The sequence below is a fragment of the Rhea americana genome, unplaced genomic scaffold, assembly GCF_003343005.1.
Source record: "Rhea americana isolate MKP2758 unplaced genomic scaffold, rheAme1 scaffold_131, whole genome shotgun sequence".
NCBI lineage: Eukaryota > Metazoa > Chordata > Aves > Rheiformes > Rheidae > Rhea > Rhea americana.
In genome coordinates this window covers 2,561,999-2,585,237 of record NW_028185384.1, presented here as the reverse complement: position 1 = coordinate 2,585,237, position 23,239 = coordinate 2,561,999, and the positions used below count along the sequence as shown (strand labels likewise).

At 40.4% G+C, this 23,239-nt stretch overlaps 1 protein-coding gene across 1 annotated transcript in view; it reads left to right on the top strand.

The window, feature by feature from the left end:
• The window catches only part of MAP4K5 (mitogen-activated protein kinase kinase kinase kinase 5), a 62,276-nt gene that overhangs the window by 24,381 nt on the left and 14,656 nt on the right, over positions 1-23,239 (top strand). The window contains exons 3-22 of the mRNA XM_085297880.1: positions 4,465-4,555; positions 5,722-5,786; positions 7,008-7,063; positions 8,314-8,361; positions 8,456-8,498; positions 9,183-9,255; positions 10,229-10,360; positions 10,823-10,885; positions 11,467-11,548; positions 12,194-12,310; positions 12,649-12,727; positions 13,808-13,866; positions 14,722-14,786; positions 17,594-17,638; positions 18,567-18,609; positions 19,058-19,268; positions 19,806-19,903; positions 20,059-20,100; positions 20,738-20,822; positions 20,914-20,993. Coding sequence (XP_085154006.1) covers positions 4,465-4,555; positions 5,722-5,786; positions 7,008-7,063; positions 8,314-8,361; positions 8,456-8,498; positions 9,183-9,255; positions 10,229-10,360; positions 10,823-10,885; positions 11,467-11,548; positions 12,194-12,310; positions 12,649-12,727; positions 13,808-13,866; positions 14,722-14,786; positions 17,594-17,638; positions 18,567-18,609; positions 19,058-19,268; positions 19,806-19,903; positions 20,059-20,100; positions 20,738-20,822; positions 20,914-20,993 — 1,577 coding nt within the window. The remainder of the gene's footprint in view (positions 1-4,464; positions 4,556-5,721; positions 5,787-7,007; positions 7,064-8,313; positions 8,362-8,455; positions 8,499-9,182; positions 9,256-10,228; positions 10,361-10,822; positions 10,886-11,466; positions 11,549-12,193; positions 12,311-12,648; positions 12,728-13,807; positions 13,867-14,721; positions 14,787-17,593; positions 17,639-18,566; positions 18,610-19,057; positions 19,269-19,805; positions 19,904-20,058; positions 20,101-20,737; positions 20,823-20,913; positions 20,994-23,239) is intronic.

Here is a 23,239-nt window from a genome sequence, read left to right as displayed (position 1 = left end):
GTTAGTAAGTGGCATCCCACTTCTAAATAACAAATGTTACTTTAAAATCAGGAAACAAAGCAGCCCTTTGGTGACACTGCTGATGCCTCCCAGGGGCATCAGGCCTCTGCTCCCGGTTGTGTGCGGGCCCTGGGCTCTGCYTGCCTCTCCCAGGCAGCGTCAGCCCTGCAGTGCAGCGCTGAAATAGTGCAGAATAAACTGATGCAAAACAATAACTATGAACTTTTCCCCCAGGGGCCTTCTGCACAAATAAGTGACACACGGTCGACCCAGGAGAGGCTTTGAGAGTGACCGTGGGTCTTTTTTGCAGGATGGGACCATTCAAAGCAGTCAGCGGAGCACCAGAAATAGGACCAGGAGTAAACACACGTATAAACTGTCGGTGTTGTGCATGCTCCAAAGACCTGATGATGCAATGTGATAGGCACTGCAGCCATCAGATCCTCCCCTAGCTGCAGACTGGGGGATGTGGATCCAGGATTCACGTGCCCTCCAACAAGGGTAACGTGGTGAGACGTCTATACCGTACCAATTCCGCATAAGTCAGAACTAGAAACCACTTAAATATGGATTTAGCATGAATTTACCAGGCCTTACCTCACTCAGCTTCTGAAATCTGATCCGATCCCAGCACAAGATGGTGTGGCTGCGTGTTTCGATAGTCTTCCTCGCTGCCAGCTGTGCTGGAGAACAAGCAGCTCGTTGTGCCAAGCAGAGCAGGCGCCGTCACAAGCTCTACTCGGAGGAGAATATTCTATTGTAGCTCGCCATTCTGTTTACTATACGTCTAGTTTCAGAGGTAAAATTACATAATAGTAGCAAGCTGYAGTGACTCGCCGTACCGCTTGTGTGATTTACGGCAGCTCCCTAAACTACGCTTTTTGCTCAGCGTGCCACATAACCTATAATTGCAAACATGTGAGTAGAAAAAAAAAATACATTTTTCCAATTCCATGTTACTTAGAATCCAGCGATCTCTGATGACTAAAACAGAAGAAAATCTTTTTGTATGGGTATATTGTCACCTTTGATTGAACTTTTTTTTTATCTTGCTGTCACCCTCTTGACGAAGTATTTCTTTTACAATTTCTTTGTCTTGCTTTCTTTATGCTATCCAAGGATATTTAATTTTTGTCCCATTCCAGCTCTTCTTGCCAAGAATAATATTCCTGCTGCCTGGAAACTCTGAATTCCGTAGTTTTCAATTCATTCTTGTCTTTGAAGMACTATACATCTTCTCCCCCATCTCTGGGTCTGATCTTTCAGAATCWTCTTCTATGTATTTTAGCCAAGTTTTTCTCGTGGATAATTCTGTTCTCTGCTCCTTTTTTTTCCATCAGTTTGCTACTGCTATGTTAAGCTCCCTGTCTGTGTTCAACCTGTGCATCCCTTTCCCTTTCCAAATCCCTCATTTTTGGTAGGTAACCCCATTTGTTGTGGAGGTGCTTAGTTTATTAATTGCAAATCAAGAGGTCATCTCTTCTGTCTTCCCCCTCTGCAAGGCAGGATTAGCTACCCTAAGTCGCTTTCTGATGGCTACTTGTTCAGCATTTTCTTCATGTTTTCCACCTGGGAGAGATTTCACAGCTTCCTGTGCATTTGTGTTCAGTGCTTCGTTGTCACTGCTGGGAAGTTTTTCCCAGCAGAGTACGGGGAACGTAGGTTCAGGCAATTTAAGTCCCTTTCCAACCGTCCTATCGGAGACTTGGAAAATTCCCTCTTCCCTTCCCTGATATCTCATTTATCTCTGACGACCATTTCTCCTGTTGGTCTTTCTTTAGTCCAGATAACCATATTTCCTTTGATTCCCCCCCCCCCATTAGCCATATTTTCTAGACCTCTAACATTCTTGTTGCTCCATACTGTACACTCCAACTGGTAGGAGTTTGGGCAGCAAGTCAGGCTGCTGCATACAGTGTTTTGCTGCTGCTTAATCATATTTGTCACATATATGTGGCGGTATTTAATTCTTCCCAAAATGCTTTCTGATGTAGCAAAGAATCTTTGATTTGAAGATCACAGTTTAAGAAGAGATCATTGATACAGGGTGCTAGATGCTCCTGCAGCTCGTGGACAGCGGGTACGGTCGGAGAGCGGTGATCCCTTCTTTGGGTTTGGGGGTGGCTGCGTCTTTTCCTTCAAACTTCCATAGGTTTGACTTTCTTGAAAAACTCGAGTTTTAGAGTGCCCTTGTGAGTTATTTGTGAAAGAGTTCAGCAGTTTCCCTTAGAAAGTTTGCCATCGAAATAGGAAGGATTAATCCACCTGACTCAAACCCAAAATTCCTTTGTTCATAGTAATTGTTTATAGGCAGCATGCAAGAATTCAAGCAGAAATCCATTGTAGTTCAAGGGTAGCCCATAAAGCGAGTGCAAAATGTGAGATCTCTGCTAAATCTAACTGATTAGGATATGGAAATTGTGTTGCCTTTTTTAATAATATTTTTTGCGTTTTTAAAATATTACTTGTGCTTAAAAGAAAAAGATCCTTGATGTCTGAAACTCTTCTGCTACTGTTTCCTGCCCCAGAGAAGTCTTTCTCTATATTGTTCAGCTTCAAGAAGCCCTTGAGGTTTTGCTAAAATCAGTCAGCGATGTGCTCCCATGAATGCCTTCCCCTCTGCATTTGTATTTTGTGGTTATTTTCTTAAGTAGAAGTCTGGTAATCATTAAGACATAAAGACTGCGATCCTTTGAAAATCACTGTACCAAGCTGGCACTTCTTTCACCATGTCTATATACCAGCTTAATGCTTATTAATATGTTTATTAAATTTTTAAAGCGATGATAAATTCCAGAGGGCAGTGCGTCAGTACGCTGGGTTGACAGCCAGACAGATTACTATCCAGGTAGGAGCTCCATGGTAACAGCATTGCTCAAGGAAGTTGTGCCAGAGCACAATAAATAAAAGGTATCTTTTTAAAGAGCTTATTAAAAATACTAGATACTCTGTTACTTTTTAAATAAACACATTTTGAAATCCAAGCAAAATTTATACTCGTGCTTGAAACCTCTTGCAGTTACCAAAACTGTATAAATTAAGGGGAGCAGTGGTAGGCAGTATGTGTTTGATGGCTTCCACATCCCTGACTTTGTGTTGATGTTAGGAGTTAACTTCCATGGGTGAAGCATAGAACAAAAATAAACCTACAGCATTTTTTCTTTGAGAGAACCTGGTAGCTACCACGTTGTCTGAAACAGCATTTTATCTATAACCAAATTCTAGTCTTTCCTGTCTTGCAAATTGTTACAGAAATTTTATTCGTACCAAAGGAAGAATAAAGGCAGTGATATACGTTAAGCGCAGTTGCAAGGCAAACATGTATCTAGAATGGCCTAATAGGCCGATTTGGACTATATTGCTCTCTAGAGGGAGGCTGGCCAGTCACCCAGGGTTTGGGTCACTTGAAGTGTCCTAAGAAGCGTTTTGTCTGAGGCATGTCTTCAAGTGGGACCTAAGGATAAAACGATACCTGCACAAAAGCAAAAGATCTTGCAACAACGTAACAAAGCTGGAAAAATATAAGCCAGAAATTTTTATTCAAATCATGAAGGATGTCTCTATTTGRTGTCCCCAGATAATTTCTGGAGGTAGCTAATTCGTCCTTCCCGTCTCGGGCTGGTTTGGTRTAGCCCACAGAGTTCTTGGCTGCACGTTTCTTGTTGGTGGAGACGACTGCTAGAGAAACCCCTCGGAGATCTGGCCTGCCCTTATCTTTTCCATAACTTACCTTTAACTCTCCACTAGTGCGCATGTGGGTGGGATAATCTTTCTCTCGTATTTAACAGAGCGTATGGTTAAACTCAGTATCATGCAAAGCTCGACGCTGTGAGTTGAGAACCACCTTGTACTTGCTTAGGCGCTGGGTGCCGGCCGGCGACACAGCGGTGGTTGGGGCAGCAGATGTGTGCCTTTTCTCTATAAAACAAAAATTTGTTGGAATTTACAACAGTTTTTAAACTTTACTCTTTCCAAACTGAAGTGGTGTAGACGTGCTAGGCTATTGCTCTCTCTGCAATATATTTTTCAATAGTCTTTTTTTTTTTTTTTCCCAGAAGATATTTAGGGCGTGTAAATGTGCTTATGTAGCTGTTCTGATCTRAAAACGCACCCATAATCTGTGTTTGGGTCTCTCTGCTTCTCTTTTGAGTCAGCAGCGGTGAGTCTGTGCAGGCCATATGCTATAGCAGAGGTATTTTAAAATTGAAATATTCTGTTGAAGAGTCTATGGCATGTGGTCCCTTCAGTTGCAGGCAGGGGACTCTGAACTCAGAAGTGAGGATTTCTGCAGGACAAGTTAGTTGTCAGTGTTACGGAGCAGGCTGGTATGTTAGAAAACCCTTGTGAAGGGGTTAGCAGTTTTCCAAACCCGTGGCTTGTTTTTATGAATTGTGCACATGCTTTCGGATGTCCCGGACCTTGAGGTTTTGTGTGATGTTACTGTGACTGCTTTCTGTTTTTCAGGAGATGACTTTTCCTTGATACAGCAAGAAATATATATGGTTAAAGAATGCAAGCATTGCAACATTGTAGCCTATTTTGGGAGCTATCTCAGGTAAACCCCACTTTGTCACCTGCGTTTCTATCGATTCTTTCCTAAGACAATGATCTGTCTGGTTTATTATTTATATCTCCTCTTGCTGTTCTCCTCTAGGCTGAATTCCCTTCAATTCCCAGTTAAAAAATACAGTGACTAATACTTTGCTTTCTCTGCTGGCCAAAAGGCTGGAAGACTTTTATCACTAGGAGCAGAAAGAAACTTTTCCCCTAGGGACTCTTGCAACATACCCAAACCTACTCACTTCCTGGGCAGATTTTAAACATTTACCACTCATAATATAAAATAAGCTCATTATTTATATATGGCAGAAACGCTTTTATGTATTTTATTTAATGGCAGTATTGTATGCTGTGGAAGTATAGCAAGCAAGCTGTAAGAGCAAAAATCTCTGAATGCGAGCTGCTGGTAAGAGACCTTTTCCATAGCTCTGGTGTGACAGATGCTAAGTCCTGAAAGGCAGAAGCAAAGTGATGCCAGCTGGCYGCCTCTTCAAGGACACACGTTAAAAGTTATACAGAAAGTTGGAGAATATTTTCCATATCTGTGGAATTCTGCCATTTATCAATAGGCTCTTTGGGAATATATATCACCACCTCTCTCATTTGGTCTCTTTCTACGAGGCTTAATCTTCAGCTTTCTTGGAAGACTGCGTTTTTAAAGTAAGCTGAACAGACCCAATAGACTTCAACTGGAATAAAACAGCTAAATTCCTAAATCCCCTGTCCCAGTTTTGAAGGCCATGAAGATTTTTTTAAAGACAAATTAGATAATTTCAATTTAAGATTGAAACTGTGAGTTAATGTGTTTAAATCGTATTATCTTGCTGATAAGCGTGTAAACCTCAGATGTTTCTTCTGTATGTTCYTTATTGAAGTTAGAAGGGCAGGGTTAAAGCAGCATCTTTTARGTCTGATCAGCGGTTAGAGACTTGTGACTGACACAAATCCTCACCTATCAGAGTGAAAATTTTATGTTGAGATTCTAATAGCATAAACCATGTGACTGCTTGTGATGCATTGGAATATTTATTTTTAACAAACTGAAGACTGTTAAAGAATCATCAAGACATGTAGAAAATAATTTAAATGACCTTTAATAACTCTGCTCTGTGTATAGCTCAGTCAGCTTCTGATGCATGTGTTTTACCTCTCTCTCGATAGCCGTGAAAAGCTGTGGATATGTATGGAGTACTGCGGCGGTGGATCCCTTCAAGATATTTACCATGGTATTTTGAAGCTTATGTCAACATTTGTACCTTTTGGAAGCTTTTGGCCAAAAGGAAAACTTGAAAGCAAAGAAATGAAGGATTTGTTGGTAGTGGCGAGCATTGCCTGCGTTGTTCCGTGTGAAATGAACAGTGATTTCAGCGACAACAGGTTTTGTTGAGAGCGTTTCTCAGGCACGGTGACGGTCATTTTGTGTCATTAGCCTGCCGTTCTGGGCCAGGATGTGCTTTATTTCTAGCCATCACACTGCTCATTTTTCTCCATGATTCTTAGATAACTGGTCCAATGAGTTTGATTTCTTTCGGGGAAGAAGGACAGTGGCTGTCAGCGGTGGGCTGGCCAGCAGCTTTAGTTAGCTTGGGTCAACCAAGCGCCTTTGCAGATCAGGGGCAGGCGTTGTTCATCTGCCTTTCTAAAGAGGAAAAAGACCCCCAAACGGTTCACAGCAGAAATCAGGCTAATTATATGTGGAGGCTATGTTAGTGCTAGAATAAAACTATTTGTTAAAAACATATGATGTTGAACACAGAGGTCCAAACTGTGTTGCAGATATGTGGCCTGTGTGTTAGTCCCACAGCCAGAAGGGGTGCATAGGGTGAGGAAGCTGATTTTACTGAGAAATCTCTAAATTTGATTTTTAAAGGATAAAGAACGACTCGATATTCCTGCCCCTGTACAGTCGCATGCCTCTCTTGTTATTGTTTTTACCTCTGAGATGCCATCTAGAATTGTTGATTCTGTAGAAGGATTTATTGGCGTTGTTGGAAAAGTGGTCTGGAACTTCCTCTGCCTTTAGCCATAATACAAAGTTTTTGAATCCCAATGCTCTTTCTACTTTATTTATACTAAATAGCTGAAAAATAGTTTTAAGTTAATTCTAAGTCCCAAAGGCCTAATACAGATTTGTCTTTGTTGCTTTTTACGTAGCACACAATATAAGATACTGTATTGTTATCAAGTCACTTGTAAAATGATAATTAGATTTCTGTCAAAACTGATTTTCTTCTTGCTATGGGTATTGTCTTCTGTTACTGCAAGAGAAGACAAAAATGTCAGAAAGCCTTTCTGTTTAAATGAACATTTTCCAGATCAAATTAAAATATAGTTCATTAAAAAATGTTATTTAACTTTTGTATGTAGATATCATTCTTGGCTGTTTTGCAATCGTACTTATACAGTGTACACTGTAAACTTACAGAGCCTTTCATCCTTGTTTTCAGTAACAGGACCTCTGTCGGAGTTACAAATTGCTTATGTATGCAGAGAAACTTTACAGGTACTGTACTTCTGCAGGTATTTAATAAAAACCTTTGGTCTATGCACCAAAAGTGGATATGGCAAATGAGCAAATTCAGAGAGCAATGCTATACCATCACTTATATTTGTAAGCAGTAGGTATCCAGTGGGGCAAATTAACTAGGGTTAATCTATTAGTTTCTATGTTGCATAAATAAAAATTAGCAGCAARCTACAGTAATGTAGTGCAAATGTTTGCCTAAATCACTGTTGGAACAACTTTTGTCTGCTCCTTGTGCCATAATTTGCAAAGGAGTTTACCCAAGAGAAGTCTCTGAGGATCCCATTGTAGAAGCAAAATCCTAAAACTCCGTCCTCTTCCTGTTCCTGTAGTGATCCAGCTGGTCTCAGTGAACCTGTGGAAGACATGGGTCTCTCCAGGTTGCGACCACAGTGTTGTCTCTGCTATTTGCATGTGTTGTTCTAGCACAGTGATTCAGTGCAGCAGTTATTTAGGATAAACTTTTGAATCTCGTTGCAGAAAACAGCTAATACCTAGTAAGCAAGGGTAAGTAGCTGAGCAGTAAAAAAAACCCCACACATTTTAAACTGGCTGCTTGATCTGTGGCACTAAATTCTGATATTCGTAGAGGAAAAAATGTTACAACCAGATGACTAAAACTCTGTTTCGTTTTGTGATTGCTAATACCTGTAGAGATACAAGATAAGATGGTATAGACAGCTTGTTTCTTAAAGGAGCTTTTCCTTCCCTGCTCCTTGCATCCCTGAGCAGCTCCGTAAGAAGACACCCCCCTTGCCTGGAAGCACTGGGTGAACGGGTCGCTGCCGGAGGCAGGGGCGCACACCGCGAGCTGATCTGCTCCGCAGCTCTGTTCCTGCTCTCTTGTTGCTGTAGTGACTTGTACTGCTGGAAGGGCAGCCGAAAGGCTGAACACCTTTTGGCTGGAACCTTTGGGACTTCAAAAGAATAATTAATTTTACTAAAGGATAAAAGTACTCTGTCTGGAAGTTTGTTTTGAAAATACACATATATCTATGTAAAACATTACACCATGCCTCGCTGAAACGAGTCTTCACATGTGTTTGTTGGTGCTGGGAGAGATGAGGAACAGAAGCCAGTGTATTTCTTATCTGCAAATCTCCAATTTCTCAACTTTCAAATCAAATAAATTGAGTAGTTTACATTTATTAAATATGACTGGCTTTGTAGTATATTAACAAATGACAAAACTGACGGGGTTTTTTTGTTATTTTTGTTTTTACTTCCAGGGTCTTGCTTATTTGCATATGAAGGGCAAAATGCATAGAGATATAAAGGTAACTTGGAAGTGTGGGGAGCTTGTCTTAAACATTCTGATGCAGAAGAATATTCCTGATACAGCATTTTAACTCTCTATGTATTATGCTTTAGGGTGCAAATATTCTACTAACAGACCATGGAGATGTCAAATTAGGTAAGTTGCCTGAGTTTAATAGTAAGACTGAACRCAAATGAGTGTTTTAATTTAACCAGTAAAAGTTAATAGTACCAGCTGGGATACTTTGATTTAGCAAATTGTCTTTTATTTTTATCATGCTGCTAATGCAGAAACACACAAAAATGACTGTTGTGTAGAGAGCCTGCCATCTGATAGAAATACTCCGCTTTTGTAGGGCTTTATTTTGTGTTGAGTAGCACCTGTAGAGYGAAGATGGAGCCTGCTAAAGATAAAGCACGATATAGCAGATCTCTTGTACTGGTGCCCTCAGTTTTATTGGATACTGTTCTCTGTGACACTTTCTGATACGGCGCCATGGGATATTCGTGGTCGTGCCGTTTAGAGCAACAGCTGACAATAGAAAGTGTCTGTGGGTGCTTGTGTAGGTACAAGATTGAGAAGTTTTGCATCCTGTCAACAGGCTATAGGTAACCAACCRCCTTCTTCAGTTCTTACTCTTTTGGAGCAGTCACTGAGCCAGCCGATGGGCCTGGAATTATTAATCTTTATTAATCTTTAACTGCCGAAGCTCAATGCATTTTTAACTTGGATTAGAAATAAGAGGTTTTTTCCTTTATAATACTAATATACCTTGTAGAGTGAAATTGGAGTGTTAAATGAAAATCAGATTTCTAAGTATGTGATATTTTCATCTTACAGCGGAYTTTGGTGTAGCAGCAAAAATAACAGCCACCATTGCGAAGAGAAAATCGTTTATTGGTACCCCTTACTGGTAATAAACTGCTTTGATTGTTACGATTACATCGAAAGCTGAGTCTGTGTTTAAAAATTATACCAAGAATTCTAAAGTGCATGCACTCAAGTGTGTGTGTGTGCATGTTTGTATGTGTGTATAAATATACACACATTTTTAAGTTTTTATATACTTCATTGCATACGTTCCCTTTCTTCCAAGTAAAATACCCAAAAGGTAAATCTGGGAAGCACTGATTGTAGCTGATCTGTTACTGCAGCAAAGCTACCTGCCGTTTGGAGCAGGATTGCCACTTCTCCACAGTTTATTAATGCAGAACATTCAGCCCTTTTTCTGAACACCTAATGGTAGTTTAGTTTCTCAGTGATTTCATTACGTTAGTGAATGAGGTCTTTGGGGGTTCTGCTTTGCAAAAAACATTGTGAAGAGAAACGGATTTAAAACTTTTTTAGTCATCTCTACTGCTTAATTTTGCCCAAGGCAGCATTTAATATGCGGACGTATCATTGTAAATCTTGAGCTGGGTTATATATGCAGGTTTCGCTGCTCTTGAATTTCGGTGTGTCGGTGAGGCAGTTAACATGCCTTTCTCTAGGGCAATATTCTCAGCGTATGCTGCACGTGTACATACAGCTTAATCCAGGCAATGGATTTTAATTGTTTGYTGCCCTCTCTGTCCTGTTGGAGATGGAGGACTAACAGCAGGAAGCTTATCTGCTCATTAAAGCGTTTCGCCAGGAATCAGGAGACCCTGGTTCTGTTCCTAGCTTAGCCGGCGAGTTCAGGACCTGAGGCGAAACACACAGCCTCCGGGTGTTTCTCTCCTCCTCCGGTACTCTTGCCCGGTGGGTTTTGGGGGGTTGGGTGGGGGGAGAAGGTTTGCATTAGAATTAGGTGAAGCGCTTTGCGACTCCTGCGCGTGGGCAGCGAGTCAGAGGAAACCGCATTGCCTTCTGCGTGCTCTGACCGAACGATGGCTTTGCATTTCAAGGATGGCCCCAGAAGTCGCCGCGGTGGAAAAGAACGGTGGATATAACCAGCTCTGCGATATCTGGGCGGTTGGCATCACCGCGATCGAACTCGCAGAACTCCAGCCACCGATGTTTGATCTTCACCCCATGAGGTCTGCGGACGGGAGCTGGCTTATCCTCGGGCTCCTCTCTGGTCCCGGACGGGACTGTGGTGGTCTAGTGTAACCTTCGTCGGAGCTCAGACCTAGAAACTCACACTAGGGTTCCTTCAGCAAGCATCTAATTTCTGAGAGAGCAATTTTTAAGTATTTTTTAAACTTTGTAATGTTGTTAGCAAYGTGAATAAGAAGAGATAGTAAACTRGGTAGAGAAACTGTAGCATTATATTTAACAGGCTTATGCATGACAATAAAAAGATACTTAGGGATGAGAAAATCAATGCCTTCACGGCATCTGTCTTTAACACAGTTGACTGATCCAGTTTTATCAGTTTGATTCTTATCTTGAAGCAGAATTATAATATGAATTGTAATACGAATTTGAAGTGTTTAAGTGTTGTAGTGAAATTAATTATTTTTTATTATGTAGTTAAATTGTTCTTCCTTTATCTTTAGGGCATTGTTTTTAATGTCAAAAAGTAATTTTCAGCCACCAAAGCTAAAGGAAAAAGCAAAATGGTAAGTTAAACCCTTCTTTTTTTTTCAATGTYGTATAGATAACATAAAAAACTAAGTCAACAATGTATGAGAAAATGCGTTCACTCTGTAAGTACTTATATACAGTAGAACTCTGTATGCACAGGGTGTTATTTYCTTGCCTCAAAGGCGACCTTTTTCTGTAATTAAGTACTTGATTCTGAAAAGCCTGAAACTTGTGGTTCAGAAACATGCAGGTGGGTTTCCATGTTATGAGAGAGAACTTTTTTGGGAGTTTGGTGGATACCTAATTCACAATTTTTATTGCTGAAACCTAGTTCCATAATAACTGAAATTTGTAAAAGTTGAAATAGCAAAAAATAGCAAAAAAGTTGAAATAGCAAATTGGTTTATTTGCTGTATCCTACCACAACATTTTCCATGCGTGTTCCACGAAACAAATKTTTTTCTTTCTGTTTGGCTGACTCRGTAACATAATTATTCAGATCTGAGGTGTACTGAGGTACTTGGACAGCACTCTAATTTAGCACATCCTTTTGTAATCTGTCTAGTCACTATGTTGCAATTTAATCTTTTTGAAAACCTTTTTTTTTTCCTTTAAGGTCATCAATATTCCATAATTTTGTCAAAATAGCGCTTACAAAAAATCCAAAGAAAAGGCCAACAGCAGAAAGACTCCTTTCTGTAAGTGATTTGGAACTTTTCGTGACATCAGTAAATGATCTCTTGCTTCAAAGTGAATAACAGATCACTAGAGAACCAAACTGCAATGATTTTCTTTCTCTGATCTTACAATGTGGGTGATAAAATCTGAATGGAAGAGACATTGGCCTACTGCAGGCAGTACCAAGATTTTATTCAGTGTCAAGAGTTTATAAGATTTTTATTATAGAAAATTACCGGAAATTGCCTCATGTTCTGTCCTCAGCCTGTCCTTTTCACAGGGGAATGTCTTGGCCTCTTAGAAAGAGTTGCATAGACTGGATGTTGAGCTTTTTTGTCATGCAARTAGAGAACTGATCCATTTAGCAGTTGTTCACATGTCTAATTCTGTCTCACTAAACTTGAATGAACTACTCATGTAAAAAATTAAGTTACTGTGTAACTGTTTGTGTGACTGAGTTTAATCGCCAATTATAACTGACCAAAAAGCATGACATTCCCATACTGATGAAGGGCTYAGAAGTCTAGCCATTCAGGTGTCATTGAAGAAATATTCAAGCCCCCAGAAAACTATTAGGGAAAATTTGATAACATATTTTATGTTGGGTGTTTATTAATGAAAGTTATRTATCAGTTGCATATCATAACTTCTCTTTTTTTTTTTAGCATAGTTTTGTGGGACAGCCTGGTCTGTCAAGATCTTTAGCAGTTGAGCTGTTGGATAAAGTTAATAATCCTGACAACCATGCACACTACAGTGAAGCAGATGATGATGATTTTGAGGTAAGAATATCTTTTATTTTAGGTGAAACTACTGTTATCTTGCTTTGCTTTAACTGTATAAGCTTCTAGCGTGACAGGAGCGCTGCCCCATCATTTTTAGACCTCCTGGAAATTACAGTGCTGAAGAAAACAGGAAATCTTCCACAGGGCTTGTCACTATAGAGTACATATAAAGTTCCTGTGCATGGCAGTACAGGTCCTTGGCTAGGACAAAGATGGTATGTGTAACAATGTGTGACCACAACAGCTTTGCTTTTCTTTGTTAATTTAATTATTGATTGAGATGCAATGGAAAACCACATAACCTTCCTAAGTTTTTCTGTTTACAACTCTTACAGCCGCACTCCGTTATTCGCCATACAATTCGTTCTACAAACAGGAATGTTAGGGCAGAAAGAACAGCGTCAGAGATAAACTGTAAGTCCCTAACCTACTTTGCCCGTATTGCTGGACTGGTTTATTTTTACCAGTAGAGGATGTTGGTGTTATTCTTTTATTATATACCCTAGAAAGCCTGTTCTGCTTTTGGCACACTTGAGAAACAAAACCAGAAAAAACAACACATAAACATGRATCTTCAATAATTTTTTTCCAAAACCAAAATTAAAACTTGCATATTTTTCCACTGTTTCATTTCATGTCATTGCTGAAGAGTAATATTTATATAGAAACCTTGTATGACCAGTATAGTCTTTCAGTAGTGTGATTTGAGGCTGACCGTGTAGTCCYATTTAAAACAGTAAAAATACTTTCTTGATGTTGGCAGGTAATTATATAGAGTAGGCTGATAATTAAGAAGACATCTTTTTACAGGAGTATCTTGGCTGTTTTGCTGTGATGAAAAAACACAGGAAAAGCATAGCATTTTATGTTTGTTTCTACACTTTTTCAAGTTCATCYGTTAAGCCTTTTCTTGACCCCATCGGGGTACTTCTCTTGTTATTGCAATAGCTGTCCTGACCACAGCATGTGGTATTTTAGTGCATTTTCTTTAAAAAATAATATATGTGTGTGTGTACATTATACATATATATTTTTTTTCCTTTTAAAACAGTGTTAATACTTTACTTTGTTGGATATAATTTGAAATCCTGAGAACAGAAACTAGCTTTCTCTACATTCAGACATTGTGGTTTAAATACAGTCTGCTTCTCTGAGTCACATACATGTCACTTTGAGGAAACTTACTGTTTAAAAAAAAAGTCTTTTTCACATGCATTAAAAATAACGTGGTTACATTTTATTATACTTTTATTGTATGACTTTGTATTTCCTTCTATTTCCTTCTTRTGGGTTTCACATTTGCAAATTTAAATGTTTAGACAACTAAGACTTTGTGAAAAATGGTGATAATTCAAATGATAGTCGTATTTTATAGGCAGATTAAAGCTGTATATACTATTCTGATATGTTACAACATGCTTTTCACAGATACATTAAGCATTAAAAAGGCATTAGTGTAGTATTTATTAAAGTTGAAAATGTAATATTTTGTAGTTGATAAGCTACAGTTTGAGCCTCCTCTACGGAAAGAAACAGAAGCTCGAGATGAAATGGTAAGAACAAGTTTRTTTTTTCCATCATTTATTAAAATCGTAGCATCTTCAGTATTTTGTGGCTCAGCTCTAAGTAATAGGTATCTGAACTATAAAGTCACGAGACGACCACTCTTTGTCCCCRGACAATCTCCACATTTTTAGGAAAATGAATTGCCCTCTGTGCTTTGTGCAGAGTCTTGGTCAAATGAAAAAAAATGACATACAGCAATTAATTTGATAACGTGATGAAGCCATTCTGCATTTGAATCCCTGATCTTCCCATTGCCAGACTTTTTGTGCTTCTCRTTGCTTGGAACACAGCCAGCTCACATGCAGGCATTTTTGTTCCCTGTGAGCTGCTGCTGTTTGTTCCAGTTCTCCACAGTTTACTTCAGATCAGCTAATTAATGTTCCTTTGGGTTAGTATGTGACTGTCTGCACAAGAGCTCCATTTATTAATAAGTGTTATGAATAGCAACAGCTGCCATTAAAATTAATTTGGAGACATTGGTGCTCAGCCCTCCAGAAAAATCCCTATTCCTGTTTTTCAAGGCAGTACTGCAATCCAGCAGGTAGATACGAGTTCATCTTTTTTGGAAGTGACTGATCAGCTTCATAGATGTTGTAATTAGTGAGGTACCATCAGTACCCTGTAGAAAGACAGGAATATTCCTTTAAAGTCCGAGCCTAAGGAGTCGAAGATACGTTTTCAATAATTGTTTTGTAGTTAGATTGTAAAACACGACTTCACTTTGGAATTTTATTTTACTGATTAGGGGTCATTCTGCAGGGCTTGGGAACCTCCCAGGCCTCTTCAAGTGCCGTTGGTTATTGCTAGAAAAAAGTCCTAAATAAAAATTTCTGCATCTTCAGGGTGTAGCAGCCGGCATTGACTTTGCTTCACATTGGAATCCTTTTGTTGATGGTGGAAGCAGCAGGTAAGTATAAAGTTTAAAAGCATCTTTTATTTTTGTGATTTAATATGAAAATACAGTCTGAAGACAAAATTAAGTTAAGGTGAAAAATCAAAGCGTGAGCCCTSATTCATCTGGGTATTAATGAAATTAAGAGCAATTTTACCAACTATGCATTCCTCCTCCTGCAGCTGGTTGGATCATTGTCTGGGAGGAGGAATGTTCGTCTCTTTTAGTGATAAGCGATCGTTTATTTTAAACCGGTGTAGCTCCCCAGTCGTAGATGGAAAGTGTTGTGTGCATATATGGACACTATACTGAAATAAAACAGCCAAAGTCGATTTTCTGAAGCAAAGGGCTGAGTTTGGGATCCCACGTGGGCCCTGCAGTTCTCCTTGAACCACTGCCATTGCAGTGGCAGGCTGTGGCACGGTACGTTCGCAATGCTGAAATCAGRCCTTTGCAAGTAAGTAAAGGAGAAACCAGTTTTGCAGATTTAGTTTTACTGAGTYCAGTATGACTGCGCGACTACCTCTGCTGTGGGTGTGTGATCAGAGTGGTGCCATCTTTAATACAGTTTTCCRGTGTATTGGGATGAAAGATTTTAGGAAAAGAAATGCTATAACTAATTTCCCCTGGGCTAAAAGCAGGTTGGAGGTAAGRGAGTACAACTGTCTCCAAGCTAGAACTGAATTTAATGTGTGTGGGGCTTCCTTTTGTGGCAAACTGCTGGATCCCACCTTTAAAAGGCGATCTTTCAATTTGCAGTGAAGAGAAGGGAAGTTTAGTAATACTGACTGGTCCACAGACATAGGGAAAGATGGTGTGTGAGTTAAAATAATTGCTAAGCTAGAAGAGCCTGCTTCCCATCTTTGTTTGGAACTGAGCATCAGACACTAAATTTCTTTGGCTTTTTGGCAGATAAATTCTTGCATAAGCCGTCAGCTGACATCGCAGCCCCCTGGAAAGCTGGCCGGGTCATGCAGGTTGCTAGTGTTTGAATCTTTCTAAGTCCRACCTATTTTTCTGTTCTCTCTCATCATAGCAAAAGTTCACGGTGGTTTTCTAGGCCCTGCCTTTCCCTCTCTAGTAGTGACAGCAACTTCTTGCTTTCCTTGTCCCTTTTTTTGCTCATGTGACCCTGGTGGGCTAAAGCCTTTCGTGTCGGTGCCGAGGTTTCCGCAGGCAGCTGCAGACCGCGGGGTTGAGGAGCGGGGAGGGAGCAAAGCTGGGATTTCTCATCTTTGTATCCTTCCCGGCAAAGTGACCCATTAATCTGATTCTGTCTGTGACATTATTAAGACTGTACCAGACTGTATTAAAAGCAGAGTGAATGTGGCCTTAGCAAATGTTGCTATAAATCAGTAAATAGACACAGGTTCAGGAAGYGGCTTTCCTCGCTGAGAGGAGTGCAGCCGTGGGGTTTCTGGATGGTGAATCTGTGCCGCTTACTTGGAAGTGCTTTCCAGTTTAGGAAGATAAACAGGAAATGCATAGCTCCTCTGTCCCCAGGAATCCTGCGTGGTGCCAGAGATGCGGAGAAAGGATGTGTGCTCGAGAGGGGCGGGCTTGCTTTTCGCGTCCGTTGGCTTGTGTCGGAGTTGTTGCTGGTTGATACATCAGGAATTGCCTCGGCGGAAAGGGGAGCACCAGAAACTGTACCTGAAGATTGAACTTGTTCACAGTTTCTTTTTTGCATGTTAAATGACTCTTCATATGTGTTTTTTGCTTTGCGGAGGTGGGTTTTGTTGCTGGGTTTTTTGTTTGATTGTTTTTTTTAACAAATTCCTGTTGACAACTGTCTGCTGCTTTTCCTTTAGCAGGCATAACTTGCAGGGAAATTATATCGTGATCTAAAATTAACTGGATTAGTATTTTTATGATACATTTTTGTTTTTCAATTAGTTATCCCTGCAGTCCCTCTTCACTGGGTGCGTGGTACGTTGGGTAGTGTTGTAGGATGTATTTCTTGGTGGGATGTTGTGGGGTGTCTGCACTACATCTTTGCAGACTGTTTGTCTGCCAGACTTGGATTGCTCCATACTTTTGGACCCTGAAGAAATTTGTATCTGATTGAAAATTGAGACAACCAACTTTCTGAATTGCCTCTTCCTTCTCACAACTGGGAAGTGCGGAAGCGTAGACTTCACAGTATCCCAGCGGCCTACCAAAGGCATGCTGGCTCCTAAGGTGTAAAGGAATGCATTTTAATGGATTAAGTATCTGCAGTTCAGACTTTTCTTTTCTGAAGACGTAACTTGAAATTACCATTTTCCAAGATAATAACAGAGGGGTTTTGTTGTTGTTTTAGAGAGAAATTTTCTGTGATCTTGTGATCCTCTAGTCACAATTTCTTTTTTTGACACTCTGGTAGCTTTGAAACAAAAATTCCCACTGCAATGAGAAACAGTTCTGAGTCTTCAGGATATAACACTAAAAGGAGGAAGCTTTCCACTGCCCATTCTTTGTGCAAGCTTTACTCCACTTGGCCCCCACTAGCTCCCTCTATTTTCCTCTTTCTTTTATAATACATACCGTGGTTAGGCATTTCAGCAATATTTAAAAATACCGGGTAGAAAGAATGAAATGTCGGCTGATGATATCTGCACCACTGTGCTTATGTGGAAGAAAACTCAAATGATGGTTTCAGGGGCGAGGGAGTAAATGTACTAAATGGAAAAGGCTTTAACATAGTGGCTAAGAGGGAGGTACCGTGTTTTGAAAAGGGCTGGGAGATGCTTGTTATGAAACGAGATTACATCACTGATCGGTTTGGTTGCACGTGTTGACCTTAGAGCAGAGCTCTTACTTTTTATAAACATTTTACCTAGGGGACTCCTTACAAAATTTGGCGACGGGAGTGAAGATGTTGAAGAGTGAGTGAACCTCCTTTGTGCACAGTTGTATTTATTCCGTGTGGCTCTCGTGAAGCAGGCAGTGTTCTGGCAAAACCTCTTCCCTTAAAACGCTGCGGGCAGACTTGCTGCTCATAAAAACRAGGGCTAGTTGCATTTAATGGTCTAACGCACGCTTGACTGTTTATCTGATCATCAGGAGAATGTATGCAAAGCAATGCTTGTCCTCGCTTGCTCRCCTCCCTGAGGTTATAGCAGAGTGTATAGGGACGTGACTAAAGCTTTAAAGCAGATTTTGTATCCAGAAGGCAAGGTTAATCTAACAATCATGACCGTGGACGTGCAAATATTGCTGCAGAGCCCCGTTAGGGGATGCACAGCTCCTCTGCCGCTCTCTTTTGTCTCATCCAGAGCAAAAGCTGCAAACTGCGCTGAGTAGTTGGGGTCCTGCTGGTGACTGGCCTGCAGTTCAGTTGCTCTTGAGACTGCTGTTAGATGATGTCCAATAAACTTGTTTTGCCACTTTGAAAAATTTTGAGAGGCAAGATCTACTGGCTGATCCAGAAAAACGGCATTTTCACTCTGTGGAGGAATTTTCATTAAAAAAAAAAACAAAAAAAAAAAAAAAAAAACAAGTAGTGGAAGAGGGAGCCTTCAGAGGACGAGTCCCTTAACACACACTTATTTCCCAATTTCAAATACCGTTCATCACAAATGCTCTCTAACTTCTACATTTATGAAAGAATGACAATTTATCAAAAACCACTTCTAACAAGTATTAATGTGCTTTTTTTTCCACTCTTAGGCTTCTAGTTTAACCCTGTTGTGCGTAACTGTGATCAGTCTTTTCTATGCATCTGGCTTGTCCTATTTACAACCCTTGCGCTCGAGCAGTTCTAGTTAACGTTGCTGGTGTAACTGAGACAACTGCTGCACCTTTCTGTTTCAGATCAACCCTAAAGCGAGCAGGGCCACCTCCACTACCTCCTAAGGTAAGTGACTGAGGTGTTTTAGGTTTTAGGTGGGGAGATACCACTTAGGCAGTCTCTGCAGTGCTTCTGCCTGATGCCCTTAGCAGGCTGTAAATCCTTTTAAATACCATTTGCCAGCAGACTTCATGCAGCGTCATGTTTTATGCTGACTTGCATCCTGTGCAGTCTCACTGAGCTCTGGGAATTCCTGGCCTTTCTGCTGTCCTTGCTAAAGTGAGTTTTAGGTATTCTCCCTTTGCATGCTGTGTCTCTCTCTGCTGCCGTGACTTTTCCGTCAGAGAAGGAATACCTCTCAGATTAGTGTGCTGTCAAATGCCTTTATTCAAATGCTGGTAAATTTTTTTTTTCCTTTGTGTAGAAGCAGTCTGTCTTTAATCAAAATCTGTCTTAAGTTTATGCCTCCAGATGCCATTTCCAAATTAATCTTCCTCTCTTTTGTTTGTTGCAGCCAAGAATAAACAGTTACCCCGAGGAAAACCTGCCAGATGATGAGAAGTCTCAGACAATAAAGCATTTTCCTGACTCGCAAAACAGAGCCCCGCCAGCTCACAGGAGACAGAGTATTCCTGTTTGTGGGCCTCAGGCTGATTCTTCCCCCATCGGTATGACCAGCAGCATCAGTAGCCCTGGATTGCTTACAGCTAGATACAGCGACCTGGGTAAATGCATTACATTTCCAAAAGGTGACTTGCTTCCTTTAAAAGGAAATCAGTTTGGAGCCCGCTCTGTTTTCAGTAKACAGTTAACTTAATAAAAGCTATTTATACAGTGCAGCTTTCCTTTTTACCTGTGTGCTGGCTCTTACTAGAGCCATGACCCATGGTGGAGACGTTTTTGTCAAAACAAGGACCCTCAGCCAGTCAATACCATCTCTGTTGTGCCTGCAGGAAGAGTGTAAGAATAATGAATGTGCAGGGAAGAGCRTCAGGGAGGACTTTGCCGCAGCTTTGTTCTCAGTCCTGTTTGGCCTAGGGTGTATTGGGATAACAGGAATCCTTAATCACTGTGTAGCTTGGCATGCAGAAGGGTGGCCAGCTGTCCTTGAGAAGGTTCAGCTACCTGAGATGTGTGTATGGACATTGAGAGCTCACTAGTCTCTTACTAGACACAGGGGAGAAGAGAGAACAAGGCAATTTTTTTTTTTTTTTTTTTTACTGTGTTGGGGTGCTAAAAGATGTGTATGGGCTTCTTTTCAGGAAATGGAGATGGCATGCTGAAACTCATTGAAGAAAATGTTGAAGGGTCTGGACAAATCCCTCAGCTGCCACGTAAAAAAGAGAAAAAAGATTTTCCTGTAAGTATTGAGACTCTCTGTCTGCTCAGCTGCCTGATTACACTGTCGTGGTAGCTAACTGGTTAAAGTTTCTAAGTATAGGTGAATGGAAGCATAATGTACAGTTTTGTATYAATGTGTGGGAGGTATTTTATGAGCTTTCTTTCTTCCCACAGAAGCCAGCAATCAATGGTTTACCACCAACACCGAAGGTGCTGGTAAGAGATCTCATTTGCAGTAGGAATTATTGGAAGCCTCTCTCCTGACATCTCTCTTGTGTCAGAAAGCTTATTCTAGAATAAGCTATCAGCTCATCTGATTCCTGCCTATCATAGCTAATTACTTTTCACCCAATTCTTTGAGTACTGTTTCCAAAATCTCTTTTCTAAAAAAACATCCTTTCACCATTCAGTCTGAATGTGAAGAGATGGAGGCTTGACAGTCTCTTTGGGCTGTGCTCTCCAGTGGCATTWTCTGTTTTATAAAGAAAAATGGAGAATGGCAGTAGTCATGGGAGAAGGTTTTCTTTTCTTGAATATTTCTGCTTATTTTGCCTTCATATGCCATTATATAAGCACTTAGTATTGTTCTTGTCTAGTAGGTTCTTAAATTTGTTTATATCATTCTGATCTGCCTTTGCGTTTCTTAATGTATATAAAGTCTATGAAAAGATTTGGAAGGCTGCATTGTAGCTTTTGRGGAAGATGAAATGTTTTGCATCAAAACATTTTAGAGCGAGTTTCTTTATCTGAAGAGAGCAGCAGTGGTACAGGTGTGTGCTAGTTGGCGAACTGCCAGAAGATGAACACTTTATACTGCAAATTTGTTTCAGGTTTCAGTTTTGGTCTCTTTCAGATGGGAGCATGTTTTTCCAAAGTCTTTGATGGTTGCCCTTTGAAGATTAATTGTGCAACATCGTGGATACATCCAGATACTAAAGGTAAAGTTGTTTTTCAATGGTATTTCAAACCTACCTGTTGCCACAGTGGTAATGAGCTTTTGAATTAAACAATTTCTCTTAAATTTTTTAGATCAGTACATTATCTTTGGAACTGAAGAAGGCATCTATACTTTGAATTTGAACGAACTTCATGAAGCAACGATGGAACAGGTGACTATTGSTGTATGGAACAGGCAGAATAGGTTAGGCAATATTATGGAACAAAAACGTTTAGCGTTAGGGGTAGATGGCATGCTAGACTTTGTGACATAAACTGATTCACATCAAAGTAAGCATTGAGAGCGCTAAAATACTTATGTGAACTTTTTGATCTGGTTATGTGACGCTGCCTTCGGAGGAGTTCTGTGGAAAAACCTCTCTCCTCCCTGGGGACAGCTGATTACTCGCCCTTCTTTGTCCATTTTATCCCCACTAGATGGCATGTTGCTTCTCCACTGGATGTTAACACAGCCCTCAGCCATTGAATGTAGCTGGCACTGTTGATACTAAGAAATACGTATCTGCTTCTGTTTTACCGGGCAGGCTACCTGCAGGCTACCTGTTTCCAAAGCCACTTCATACGACCGTGGTGTTGTTAGGGCTGCTCTTTTAGGGCCAGAAGTAGCAAAGCGTCCTTGCAGAGGTAGTGTTGGCAGATGCTGATAATGAGATGTGTATCTGTAGGTTTCCACAGCAGTTCACAAAGGCATTTCAGGCCTCAGACAAGACATGGCACAGGTCAGAACCAGCGCTGACTGGGTGGGCATGTCTGTGACTAATAGCAAGAGAAAGATGATTCCACTTAGAGGGAACTACAGAGATTAAGCACAAATCTGTGCTTAAGAGGAAGTGTGTGGAGCAGTGGAAAAAAGTCCTCTGTCTCTAGGAGCACCATGCTAGAGGAGCAGAAAGCTAGAGAGGAGCATAGGAGAAGGGGAAGGTGTGGCACTGGGCTGGAGTCTAGCAAGGAGAAAAGTGAGAGAAGGGCTTGATGGTGAGAATTGGAAGTTTGAATTTCATACAGTGAGAGGATCTTTTCAAGGTAAGAGATACAAGAGTGCACCCAAATATGGTAGAGAGTAGAACAGGAATTTGGTTATCTTTTTATAGCCTCAGCAGGTATGAGGAACAACAACTTACTTTTCTAACAAACTTCTAAAAAAAAAAAAAAAGAAAGAAAGAAAGAAAGAAAAAAGAAATGGTGGTGACTGCTATTGGAATCCCCTTGTTCTTACCTTAATGTTCTCTTTGCTCAGTTAGTCAGACGAAAGTCTTTAATCTTTCCTTGCATATTTTCCTAATTTATTTTATGTCGTGTTCTTCTCTGGACTCTTCCAGACCCTTTTGTACATCCTTTTAAAGGTTAGATGTCCCAGTAGTGGGCAGAGAGAAGTTATTAGCATCCTACTTATGACATTTAATGAATCCCAGAATTAGTTTCCTTTCTGTGACAGCATCCTCAGCTGGCAGAAGTCACAGTGTGTGAGCCACAATGATCCCCAGAGGCTTTACAGCTGCTTTGCTTCTGCCCTGCCAGTTTTTCCCCTTTGTATTTGTACTTTTTTTTTTTTAATTTCTCACCACTAAACTCCATTATTGACTTTTTTGAACTGTTTCTCCGATTTTTATTTCTGATCCTATCCTCCAATGTGCTTGCAGTCTCTCCAAGGTTAATATCATCTGCTGATTTCATACGTATGCTTTTATTGTATTACTAGTTTTTCAGTGAAAACTGAATAGAACCTCAGGCTTCTTTTTGTCCTACTAAATGACAAACTACTGACAGATACTCTGTTTTTATGTCCAACTAGTTCTGTGTTTTCTTTCTGTAATTTGATCTACTCCAGATTTTCTTATTTTGCATATGGAAATGGCAGATGGGAAAAGATCTTTCATATTTGTATCATGTCTTAGTATTCCACTGCACCCAGCAGAGCAGTTCTTCTGTTAAAGAAAGAAATTCAGGTCTTCAAATACCGCTTGTTCTGCACAAGTCCATGCTAGGTACTCTTAGTTGTTACCCCTTGCTAATTAAAAGCTGTGTGGCTTGTTCCTGTGCTACACTAGATGTCCAGAGTCAGTCTGTCAGACTTCGAGAGTTCCCCAGGCCCTTTTTGCTCAGTGTAGGTACTCAGTTTGCCCTTCTTGGGGTCCATGTTTGCCCTCCATCAGTCCATTACTGAAAGCTTGGTTTGAGCCAGTTTTTAAGTACTACAGAAGTAACTTTATTGAGACCTGCTGTCCTGAGTACATCTAATTGGAATAGTATCTAACATATTCTTTATTAGTTCTCACGCAGGTTCTTAYCACATGCTGTTAACTAGGCTAATCATGTAGCCGAGAGGAATCTCCTTTCCTGTCAAGCAGCAGACCTCCTTTTGTCTTCCCAGTTAACACATTTATGGAGTGTATTTTGT